This window comes from Eumetopias jubatus, unplaced genomic scaffold (assembly GCF_037043125.1).
Source record: "Eumetopias jubatus isolate StellerSeaLion01/CBP00866 unplaced genomic scaffold, mEumJub1_p1.0 scaffold_7, whole genome shotgun sequence".
Classification (NCBI taxonomy): Eukaryota; Metazoa; Chordata; class Mammalia; order Carnivora; family Otariidae; genus Eumetopias; species Eumetopias jubatus.
Genome location: NW_028274813.1, coordinates 9,208,624 through 9,221,096, shown reverse-complemented (window position 1 = coordinate 9,221,096; position 12,473 = coordinate 9,208,624). Strand labels below are relative to the sequence as shown.

Genomic DNA, 12,473 nt, shown 5'->3' with positions numbered 1-12,473 from the left:
AGGATCTGGGGCAGGGAGGTTTGCCTGAGGTCTGGGCACAAGCCCCAAGGCAGGGGTGGGGAGGGGCAATCAGGGACATAGCCTGCGGAGAAAACCGGGGAGGGATGTTCAGGGAGGGGGCTGCGGAAGGATCATGGGAGGGAAGTGGAGTGTTGGTCTTACGGAGACACTCGTGCCCTGGGTGCAGAGCCGGGGGTGACCCCTACCCAGGGAGGCGCCTTCCCACCCCCTGCAGCTCAAGGCCCTGTCTCAGCAGTCCAGAACTGGCCCAACTCCTCCTGCCCCTGCCCTTTGGCCCCGCCTCTGTGTGCCCCCTGCAGTGCGCTGCCTCTCCCACCCCTGGGTGGGTCCGCCCCTTGCTGACCTCCCTGCTTCCCCGCTGCGGTCCAGACCCTGTTCCCCGCGGGGCCGCGCCTGCTGGCCCCGCCCCGTGCGGTAACCGCCCTGCTTAAGGCTGCCCCGCACCAGGAGGCCTCACTTGATGCCTCTAGGGCCATGTGGGATGCGGTCTTGCCATGGCCTCCAGGGCTTCTCCTTGCCTTGGGGTGCCTGCGCACCGTCTGTGGGCCATGAGGCCTGGCATCTACGAGAAGGGGAGGACCTGGGGGACCGTGGTTGTGCGGCTCAGTCCCTCCCAGAGAGCTCGGGGCAGGAGCTCCCCAGGCAGCACAGTGAGTTGTCAGGCGTGGGGGGTGGGAGGTGGGAGGACCGCCCAAAGACCTCTGCCCGTGTGGGCCTGGCACATTCAGCAATAGGGTCCGGGATAGAGGCAAGAGGAGGCCGTTCTCACTTGTCCTGAAAAACTCGGCCCGTGCAGGGTCCCGAGCTCAGGGATGTCTATGCCTGATGCAGACCCCCGGAACCCCTGCCTGGAGGGGCCAGTGGCACGAGCTTATCTACAGGAGAGGATGCAACCCTCACTGGGAGGCCGAGGCGTCAGTAGGTCAGGGCCCAGCCCTGTCCCCAGTGCATGCTGGGAAGGCTTCACGGTCGGGGCAGCTATTCACCTGGGCCCTGCAAGATGAGTAGGAGTTTTCCAGGTCCCGGGCAGGAGGCTTTGCAACCTTGAGGCAGCAGGTGAGCCGACAGTGTAAAAGAAACGTCAGCTTTGGGTTCCTTGTCTACAAAACAGGAATAATATACCTCTGTGGCAGGTGAGTCATGGATGCCACAGCTGAAAAGCCTTGGGGGTGTTTGACTGATAACACCTTACAGAATCCCACCTTGGGAAACGGATTCCGGATAAGGAAGCTACGGTGGAGTCTAAGACCCTTACCCAACCCCCCACCGCAAAAACTCCCCAGGTGTTAAAGATAATCACTCAGGTTGGCAACAAGTTGCCCCAGGTGAGGGGTTTAGATCCATCTTAGAGGGGTACAATAAATACCTCCGTGTAATATGGGAAAAGCCTGTCAAGCTACTGAAAAATGCCATTTAGGCCATTATAAGCAATTTGCTGACATTTTAAACAATACAAAACACTTCTAGCACTCTTCAAAGAGGTTATCCAGAACATTTTTGGTGGAGAACACTGGAAGTCTTTTCCACACCTGCACCAAATAAAGCATGCAAAAAATTCTGGACAAAATATTTTGGTAGTTTTTTTTTTTAAAGCATAAAAATGTATCCAGTGGGAAAAGTGGATTCAAATAATGTAGCTATGGATGCAGTGGGGTACCTGGAGAATGAACATTTCCCCCTATTTAGAATAATTACTTCTTACTAGTAGACCTGTATTTTCACATATAATCTTAGGATGGGAAGCAGCGTTCTGAACCTGATCTAACCCAAAGCCCAGCAAACTTTCTGTAAAGGGTCTGATAGTAAATATTTTCAGCTTTGCAGGTCTGAAGGACCCTATAGTGACTACTTGACTCTGCCCTTGTAGTGCAAAACCAGCCAAAGACAGCATGTAAAGGAATGAGCACCTGTTCATCTACAATAAAGCTTTATTTGCAAAAAGAGCTAGCAGGCCAGATTGGGCCCACACTTTGCTGACACCCTATCTAAAGCCAGAATCCAAAGGGAAAGAGATTTTGCCATGTAATTAAAAGCATTTCCTCTGCAAAAAGAGCCCATAACAAAGTTAAGACAACAAACTGAGAAGAATTATCTGCCATATGTATAATTGATTAAAAAACTAGTATGCTCATCACAAACACATTAAATACTCAGATAAAACCACTGTAAAGAACTTTCCATTTTGTTGCATAACAAAGGGAACTTTGGTTATAGTTGGTGGTGGTTTTCCCTACTCACTTTTATACCTTTCTGTATTGACCAAATTTCATTTTATTTTTTTTATGTTTATAATAAGTATGTGAAGGTCAGGATCAAAACTACAACATATTTTTGGGGAAAACCCATCACTCCTAGGTCCTAAGGTGTATGGATGCCTTACTTATAAAAAGAAGTTAAAAAAACTCTAGAAATGGCTGAGATAGAGGCCCAAGGCATAATCAGTGCAGACCCAAGGTTGCCAGTGGGTGGGAAGAGTGGCTAACTTTTCAGGGGTACAGTGGGGTAAGGTGGGGTGCAGGTCAGTGAGAGGACCATGCTTGGGGGAGCCAGGAGAGAATCCATCATTTCAGGTCTAGACCAAACCCCCAAGAGATGGTGCCATGGCTTTAGGTCTGGGATTCTGAAAACATTCACATCTGAAGGGGCAGCTCCCCAGTGGGACCAGGCATCCAGGACTGTGTTTGCATGCAGCCCAGCTGTCGGGGAGCCCTGTCCCTGATGCGCCACCTCCTCTCTGGTCCCTTCAGCATGAACCCAGCATCACAGTCCACATGTGGCAGATGCCAGTGCACCCCCAGGAGCCCATGTCCCCCAGCCAGCTGACCCTCTGCCAGCTGACCCTCTCCCAGCTGCCCCTCATGTGGCAGCTCTACCCCGGAAAAAGGTACAGAGCAATGGACTCCAGACTCTGGGAAGTAGTGGACCACAGCCAGGCAAGTGTGTGTGGCCTCAGGTGAGGGTGAAGAGGGGCAGGTGCTGACTGCATCCATGCAAAGTGGGACCAGGGGTGGAGGGGCTAGGGGTGGAGGGGCCAGGGGTGGAGGGGCCAGGGGTGGAGGGGCCAGGGGTGGAGGGGCCGGGCTGCTGAAATCCACAAACCCGGGTTCCATCTGCTTCAAGTGGCCGGACAAGCATTTCCGGGGGGCGCTAACTGCTGCCCCCCTCCTGCAGATTGCCTCCACAGAGCAGCTGATCCTGACCCAGCTGCCGCCCGGGGAGTGACTGACAGCGGAGAGCCGCTCACGGGCTGGTACGGGGGGGTCCGTGTCCCGCAGTGCGGAGAGCCCACAAAAGCAAGGAGGCCTCTCCTCTTTATAGGAAGACAGTGCTGGGTTCCTTTCCCTCCTGCTGTTCCCTGAGCTTATCTCACACAGCCACCCCCCCACCCCCCTGGTCTGTGGTTTTCACTATGCGCAGGCCCCCCCCCCCAACCTTCACAAAGCATGAGATCTCACCAGATAATAGTCATCATTTAATCTTTGCAAGAATTCTGTAAGGTGCATGTATTAATGTCCCACTTTACAGATGAGAAAGCTGAGGCTCTGTGGGCTGCATAGGATTACCCCAAGACCTGGAGCCTGGAAATAGTAGTGATCAAGCTCAAGTCCAGTAAGTGCGGCTCTCTTCCTAGGTCTGACCATGATACTGGGGTACCACAAGTCTAATCAGTGGCAGTGGCCTTCAAGGACCCTGCCTCCCCCGACAGTTACCTTCTCTCTGAGACTGACCGGGGCAGGGCCCCGTGCATCGGAGGGACTGGTGCTGGGGCCTTGCCCTCCCAGCCTTTGGTCCTGCTTGCCCTGGGGGCCCCATTCCCCCATGATGCTCTGCCTCCTTTTGTCTTTTCCCCGGTCTTGCTGGCCCCGTGGATCCTCTGTGAGGATCTCTGCATACCTGCTCTTCTGTTTGCACACCTAGCATGGCCTCCCTGGGAGAAGGAGGCAGCGGGGCCCTTGCCGACTCTGCTTTCCTTGTTTTCCTCAGCAGTCCTACCCTGCTCGGCTCTGCACTCAGCGTGACCTGCCTGGATGGGCCCCGTCTGAGTGCTGGGCCCAGCTCCCCCACTGGCTGCGAGCCATGGTTTCTCTTTCCCTTTTGTGCCCCTGATGCTGATCTTCCAGGTGCCCCCCAGCAGATCCCCTCTGAGGCCCCCAGGCCCTGCTCCAGCCAGACCCCTGGCCTCCCGTGCAGCCCGGGATTGGAACTTGCCATCAACCTGCTCCTATCAGGCAGGGAGTGGCTCAGTTTAAGAGATGCCTTCAGAGCGGGAGCCAGGCCTGGACTTGGGACTCAGACGGACATCCATTCTGCTGACCTACTGGCCCGGAGGAGGTGGGGTCCCAGGAGGCCCACCTGCACCAGGGGCGCACGGACAGACGGATGTGGCCCAAGGTCCTCCTGCTTCTTCAGCTCTTCAGCTCGTGGATGTGACGCTGGTCCATGAGGGCTCCTCGCAGTACTGGTTAATTAAACTTGCTTGTGGTCTGCTTGGTGCTGAATTAGAGCTTAGCTTCAGCTGGTTTCTAGTGCAGAAATGCAGCAGCACTTAAGCTGGCACTTGAGGTTGAGATGAATTTTAATTACCTATTGAGTGTTTTCCACCCCAGGAGTAAGTTGTGATCGGCCCATTTCAGGAGCAGGATGCCAGGGGAAGGGAGGGAGGGGAGGCTCCCCTGGGGCTCTGTGTGAAGCTCGGAGAAGGCAGGAGAGACTGTGGCAGGAGCCGGTGGGGGGAACCGGCTCTCACAGATGGATGACACCCCCGCATGTCTTCGCGGATGGCAGAGGGAACCATCTGAGTGGCGCATGAGGCAGAGTCTGCGGTGCTGACCGGGGCCACGACGGAAGAAGAGGGTGGGGTGGACGAGGGGCGGGGTGACAATTTAGTGGTGGGAAGAAGAGGGCATAGCCTCTCTCATACCAGTCACGAGAAGCAATCGCCAGTGGATTAAAGTCCTAACCTTAAAAATGAATCCGTGAAAGCACAGGAAAATACAGTCATGATCTTGGGGTACAAGAAACCTTAAGCGAGACACAGAAAGCCAAAGCCAGTGTAGACAGTTGTTCTAGTTAAACATTTTCTGTAGGACAGTGTACTAGAAGGCAAAGGTGGAGGACATTGGGACTGGATACCAAGGCCCTAGGATGCAGAATGCATAGAAAACTTCTAGAAATCGCTAAGAGAAGGCGGCATGTGCCAGGAACTAGCAACTTACAGGAGACGCCCAGATGTTGCAGGGGAGAAGTACAGATTTCAGAACTCAGAAATCTAGATCCCTGGTGTTGGTAGAAGTAGAGGCTTGAATGGGATTGCGTGGTGGGAGTGTCCATTGTTATAGCCACTTCGGGGGTTTGGAGGACAATTCCTAAAATGGCACATGGGGCCCTTACCCAGAGTGCTTCCCTACAGCAGGGTGGTCAAGCTCAGCACTGCAGACATTGGGGACCAGGTACTTCCTTACCATGGCGAGCTGCCCTGAGCATTGTAAGGTGCTTGGCAGCATCCCTGGTCTCTGCCTGCTAGATCCCAGTGGCACCCCTCTGCCCCTTCGAAGTTTTGACAAGTGTCTCCAGTAATTTCCAAATGTCCCCTGGGGCAGAAATCACTTGCACGTGTGCATGAGAGCTCAGGGGAGGGAGCATTGTGGTCACAGCTGGGGTCCACCATGGAGGAGCTGTTGAGTAAAAGGAGATCCCAGGAGCAGAGGTTGGGCTGAGCCCCTTCCAGTTAAAGGTTTCTGTGCTCTGAGAAATAGGCTCTTTAGAAAACCCTCCTGCCCTCAGCAAGCCCTCCCCTCCCCCTGGCCTGAGATGGGGGCCTGGGGGCGGGGGTGTCATCCAGCCCGCATCACGGTCACAAAGCAGGCATGAGCAAGAGTGAGGAAACTGTTCTTTTAGTTCAGGGGGAAGTTTACAGAGCCAGGGATGGCAGGGAAAGGAGGCAAGTCAGGGTGGGGGGGGGGTCTACTGGACCCCCAGTGCGTGTGTGGCCCAGGGCAGGGGACTCAGCCCCCGTTTGTCTCCCTTCTTACCTGGTAGCCACGAGACCAGTGTCACGATCAAGAAACACGCACACCTCTTGGGTGCCAGGCAGGCTGGTTTTGGGGTGCCAGCTATTTACAGATGTCTGGGAATGCCAGCTGTCCAGCACCTGGACAGGCCCCAGGATGGCAGAAAGAAGCCACTAGTCCTGTGGGTAGCTGGGCTGGGGTGCAGCCTCTTTCGGGAGAAACAGGGCCTCTGGTCCCTGCCCCCCGCAGGAAGTCCCCAGGTCAGGCTGGAACGGCTCTGCAGCTTGCATCCCAGGGCCTACTGGTCCTACAGCATGGGGAGGGTCCCCGGGCTCGGGCTGGTCCCTGGGGATGTGCTATGGGGGTCTGCTGCCTTCTAGGCACTGTCAGGGGTCCGCACGCTCGCATGGCCCCCCAAAGTCTGTGGTGTCACTGCACGTGCTCTGTGCCCGTGACGGCTTCCGCCTGGGCTCCTGCTGCTCGCGGTGCCAAATGTCTGCGGGACTCCCATGCAGCTTCTGTCTGGGGGGCCTGCCTCCCCATCTGCTGGGGGCTCTGCTTGCCCTGACACCTGGCTGGTGCCACACGGGATATGGTGGTGGCTCCTAGAGGATGTGCTCCAGGAGCCTCGCCGCACCTCAACTGTATTGTGCCTTCTGCTTTAGCTGGGCCGCAGGGGCCCACCCCAGCTCCTCCTGAAGGCAGGTTTCCCTCACTTCCCTTGTGATTTTCCCTCTCTCTCAGCTCAGGAAGGGCAAGTGGGCCTGCTTGATTTTTCTCCTCCTTCTCTCCCGCCTCTCCTTCCCACCCCTGCTCTGGGGCAGGAAAAGCAGCAGGCTCTCCTTTGCCTCCCCTGGTCTTTTGAGCTCAGTTGTAGATCCGCTCCAGGACAAGGAGAGATCCAGATCTTTTCAAAGGACAGCAGCCTGGCCGGGCAAGGGCGCTCGGCTGCCGAGTCCGGCTGCAAATGTCAAAAGCCTTGGATCCCTCCCTGTTTCCTGGGAACAAAGACCAAGTCTGCCCTTTCTGCGGGGAGGTGGTGTCTAAGGCGGTCCGGGACAGAGGCTTGGGGTGGGAGAGAGCAAAGAGAAAAGCACCGCAAGATGTTTAAAATCCCTCCTGGTGCAGATCCAGGACTGCCACAACGGGCTTATAGACGCTGGTCTATAAGGTCTGCATCCTGGGTGAGCCCCGTTCTGGCTCTTTCCGGGCCGTGACACCCACGGGGCATCTTCCTCCGTGGGGGCTGTTTGACACTTCATGTGCTAGGTCTCTGAGCCAGATCACTCATTTGTGTGTTTGTTCTTCCTCAATTTGGGAGCTTCCTGAGGGCATGTGGCCAGGTTCTATAAACATTTACAGAACCTCAACTTTGTGCCAGGCCCAAAGCCGAGCGTCAGGGGAAGAGAAGTGAGTAGGAATCGGTCCCTACCTTCCCAGGGCTCAGTCTGGCCAGAGCCAGGGACCGTGCCTCAGGGCTGAACGCAACTGAAGGAGGCAGTGGTTGTCCAGCAGCTGGGTGATCCAGGGAGGCTTCCTGGAGGAAGAATCAGAGTAGCGGAATCCTCACGTTTACATGACACTCTGCCATCTTTGCAGCACTTTATACCACAGATTGTAAATGAAATACACAGCGTGATGTAAAACTTTGACCCTGACAGCAAGCCGAGGAGAAAGGTCGGGCACTCCCGTCCCTGTCACTCCGGGTGAGGAAGCTGGGCCCCAGCAACATGCGCTGGTCTGTAGTCAGAAGGGCAGCGCCAGGGCCGGAGCCCATGTCCCCCCGGGTCCCCATCCCCACTCCCCTCCTCTGCACGGCCAGGCGGAGGCTGTGGGGGTGGGAGAAAGGAACAGATGCGAGAGTGGCTGAGGAGAGAGAATAGACAGAATGACTGGTGATGAGCAGATGTTGGCAGCAGGGAGAGGTGGAGTCAGGGATGCCTCACAGAGTCCTGCTGTGACCAACCGGTCCTGAGTTGGGAGCATGCATGCAGGGAGGCAGAGCACTAGGGTCAATAAAGGGATGAGTTCAATGTTGAGTGTTGAGTTCCAGATGCATGTGGAACATCCAAGGGGAGGCCTCCGGTAAGCAGGTGTTGTATGGGTCTAGAGAAAGATCTGGGCTGAATTCATAGACTGGGGAGGCAGCAGAGAAGTGGCCATTGCAGCCAGAGGAGAAGAGAGAACTATCTGGGGCTTCCATACTTCTGCACAGGGTCACAGAGTAAATACTGGCTCTACAGGCAATATGGTCTTTGTAGCAACTGTGCTTTCAGGGCATGAGAAAGGAGCTACGCACAACACGTCACGATGGGCATGGCTGTGCCTCAATAAAACTCTGCTTAAAAAGAGTGAACAAGCCAGACCTGGCTCACTGGCCATAGCTTACTGACCCCGGATCAAGAGAATGGGTACAGAGCAGAAAGAAAAACGGCAGCTCTTAAGCACAACAGCAAATGGATCAGCAAGGGAAACTAAGTCAAAAAGATCTAGTCGGAAAATACCCAAGGTGGAAGATGGCTAGCTGAAAGAGAGAAAAGTCTGACGTATGTGGAGAACGAGCAGGAGTTAAAAAAAAAAAAGAGATATAATCTTCCCCTTAACGACGGTAAGTGGCTGAGACAACAAGGCACCCCTTGCGGCTCCTCAGGCTGCTGTCTGCACAAGGCCAGGGGGCACCATCCGGGCAGCCACGATGGCCTGGTACCCCCAGAGCAGTGCATGATGGAGGCCACGCACCCCTCCGATGGTTCATAACCACACGGGACACAAAAAATAAAAGGCAAAGTCCAGACACTAGAAAACGCCATCACGGACAGCTGAAAACCATGAGCGAATACTTCTCTCTGAAATCCAATAAAGAACATAGGGTCTCTGCCATCGGAGCGCACCGAGTCAGACAACAAAGAGAAACATCGGCTGGTGGAGCCTTGGGAAGAAAAGGGAGAAAAGATGCTACAGATGCCAAAGTCACTTTAGAAGCACTTGCTGACCCAGTCAAGGTTATGGAGGATGGGCTTGATGAAATGGAGGCAACTCTTTGGGGAAGAAATACAGGTTTACATAGGATTGAAAGGAAAGTGGCAGGAGCAGAAGACGCTCCGAGGCGGTCCGACATGCGTGGAAATGGCCTCCTTCAAAAGGACTAAAACAGTGGAAGCTTGGGGCGCCTGGCTGGCTCAGTCAGAGGAGTGCGTGGTTCTTGATCTTGGGGTCCTGAGTTCGAGCCCCACGTTGGGTGCAGAGATTACTTAGCAATAAATAAATGAACTTAAACCGTGAAAAGGAGATGTTTGAAACAGTTCATTGAAGAAAACTGCCTGCAATAAGTAAGACATCTTATTTATCTTATTTATTGTAAAACACTACAGCCGGGTTGCAGGAAAAGCTGCAGTAGAACAACCCAGCCTGGTAAAACTTAAAGAGTGTCAGGTTAAAGGAACCCTACGGGGAGCCTCCAGGCCTCCTGCACCTCCCACCACCAAGTCAGGTCATTCCGAGAATTCTTTTCCACAAAAGTCAGTGCTGTGCAAGAAGGCAGGGGAGCGGTGCATAAAGGACCCAGGAAAAGAAAGTGGGACACAGTAATTTGATATCCAGAAGGGCTGTGAGCAAATATAAAGGCAAGATGTATTTCCAAACATGTGACACCAAAGGGTATAAAGCTCCCACGAGCCCTTCTTGAAGACGATTGCTAGTAAACCCTGAACAGAAAGGTCATGGTAAAGAACAGACGGAGGGTTGGTGGGGTTGTGGGTGTGAACGAGCTTCTGGGCGCTGGACGTGTCTGCTCCTGACCCAGGCTGTGGTCCCCTGGGCGTATTTGTTTTGTCAAATTCACCAAGCTATCAATTTAGGATTTTTGTACCTTTCTGTATGTTTTATTAAAAAAGAAAACGTCCGGTGGAGAGTATTGAATTTACTTGGAAAATCAGCCACTATCTTAGGAATTCTGCCTACAGCACAGAATATTACCTTTCTGACAGGATGGTTAGCATGACAAGATATAAAGATAACAGTGTTTGTTTACAAACAGTGGGAAGAGGAACAAGAAGGCAGGGTGGGGTGAGTACCCACGGGGTCTTCAGGGAAAGAGCTTCAGAAAATACTGCTGAAAGGCCAAGAAACAGAGCTGGGCACATCTTACATAAAGGGGAAAAGTAACCGCTGGAAGAATAAGACTCAAAACCAACCACAATCGGTGGTGGAGGCAAGAACTGGCAGTGGTGGGAAGCCCCAGGGCACCACTTCATCAGCTTTCCTGGTGGAGGGCTGAGAGAGGTTGTTGCAAAACAGAGCTACTTGTTACCTAAACCTCTAAACGTACCGTAGAAACTTTCCAAATTACCATAAGAAAAACATTTGCCGCCCAAATACATTTGAACCAATAAGAGAATTCAAGAAGGCAAATGGTTATCCATTTAACACACAAAACCTGTCTTCCGAATGCAGGCACGAGTCAGACAAAAATAATGAAAGGCCACATTAGATATACCTCTATAAAGCAGATTTTAAAATTCTACTGGAGGACAGAAGAACAGTCTGAAATACCTGAGAAGGCATGCTCATTTTAGAACAGTCCAGTGAACTGGGCAATTGACCTCCGTGCCTCAGTTTCCTCATCTGTAAGATGGAAATAATAAGAGCAAGCCACCTCCTACGGCTGCTGTGAGGATTAGCTGAGTCAGAAATGTTCCTGCGGCACACAGGGCGACATAAATGTTGGTAAGTTCAAGAAATGGGAAGACCCAGTGTCACAAAGATGCAGTATCTCCCCCAGGTAACTTATAACAAATGTAATGTAATCACGATTAAAAACACTTAAAGGAAGAATTTTGTACGTGGTCAATTTGGTTCTAAAGTCCGCATGGAAAATGGAACACGTCAGAGACTCTGGGGGATGTCTGGGAGAGAAGGAAGGGTGGTCTGGGGCTCTCCCCCACAGCTGCACGAATAACCCAGCATGGGTCTAGGTGGTAGAGCCGTTAGACCAGGCTTCGGGAAGAGAGGAAGATGCCCCGGGGAGTTCAGTATATGATCTGGCTGGCATTTCAAGGTATCGGCAAAGCCACCTTCAGCCAACTGGCGAGCCATTTAGAAAAGAAAGTTTCGGTTAGGGCGCCTGGGTGGCTCAGTTGGTTAGGCGACTGCCTTCGGCTCAGGTCATGATCCTGGAGTCTCGGGATCGGGTCCCGCATCGGGCTCCCTGCTCGGCGGAGAGTCTGCTTCTCCCTCTGACCCTCTCCCCTCTCGTGCTCTCTCTCTCTCTCTCATTCTCTCTCAAATAAACAAATAAAATCTTTAAAAAAAAAAAAAGAAGAAAGTTTCGGTTAGGTTGCTACCTCATTTCTCATATGAAAATAAATTTCAGGTGGATTAAGTAAGCAATAAATGCAATGACATAAAAAATGAGAAATTTCTGCATAGTAGGAACAAACAAAAACCCTAAACCCCAAACCAACTTAACTAGAGTAGAAAGACAAATGTGCAGGGAAATCTGGCCAAGGACTTGTTTTCTGAACATAGAAAGAGCCCTTGTAACTGTTTCCTCTTCTCTAATGGCCTCACCAGCTTAGTTAGATTCCATGTCCCAAACACGCCTTTGCAAAACTCACGACTCCCTGCCCCCTTCTGAATTATTTGCCAGGTAAAATGCCCAAGTTGGCTGAACCCGATTTGCCGCCTTCCTTTCTAAACCCAGCAAATACTGGTGGACAAAATAATACTCACGCAAACAGCTAAGTGTTCATTTTCTGTTCCTGGTTGCAAACCTCGAGAGGTCCGAGATCTACTCGGCCATCCTGTGAAGCTCCTCTGATACATCTGTCTTCACTGGGTCTGAGATGGGTTGCTCCATTTACAACTTTTCTTAGACTCAGGACTTCTTCCTCCCCTACCTCTCAGCTCATGGCCCTGCCTCGCACTTCCTGGGAAAACAGAGGACTTCAACTGGGAATTCCACGTTCCCGCCCATTAAAACCCCATGTTCGTCTTCCCACGTGTCCCCTGAAGCCCAGGAAGTAGTCGTCCCTGTGATACATGGTAATGCACAGAACCCTGGTGATGTTACAGTAACCAACGGTGCGAGGCACTGTCCTAAGCCTCAGCGGGGTCCTCGCTCTTTCAACCCCAGGAGGGTCCCCAGAGTCCATGATTCCCATGCTGTCTCAATCAGTTTGCTGGGGCTGCCATCACAAAGACCCACAGACCAGGTGGCTTAAATGACTGAAATTTATTTCCTCACAGTTGTGGAGGCTGGAGGTCTGAGATCAAGGTGTTGGCAGGGTTGGTTTCCTTTGAGGCGTTGCTCCTTGGCTTGTAGATGGTGGTCTTCCCTCGGTGTGTGTCTGTGTCCTAATCTCTTCTTCTATGGGCACCGGTCACATTGCATTAGGGCTATCCTAATGGCCTCATTTTTAACTTATTTACCTCTTTAAAGAC

At 52.8% G+C, this 12,473-nt stretch overlaps 1 protein-coding gene across 1 annotated transcript; it reads left to right on the top strand.

The window, feature by feature from the left end:
* Positions 1–515: 515 nt before the first annotated feature.
* TCL1B (TCL1 family AKT coactivator B) lies at positions 516–3,243 on the top strand. The gene is made up of 3 exons (XM_028098172.1): positions 516–671; positions 2,769–2,954; positions 3,193–3,243. Exons 1-3 carry the CDS (start codon positions 516–518, stop codon positions 3,241–3,243), a joined length of 393 nt encoding a protein of 130 aa, XP_027953973.1.
* The last annotated feature ends 9,230 nt before the right edge of the window (positions 3,244–12,473 follow it).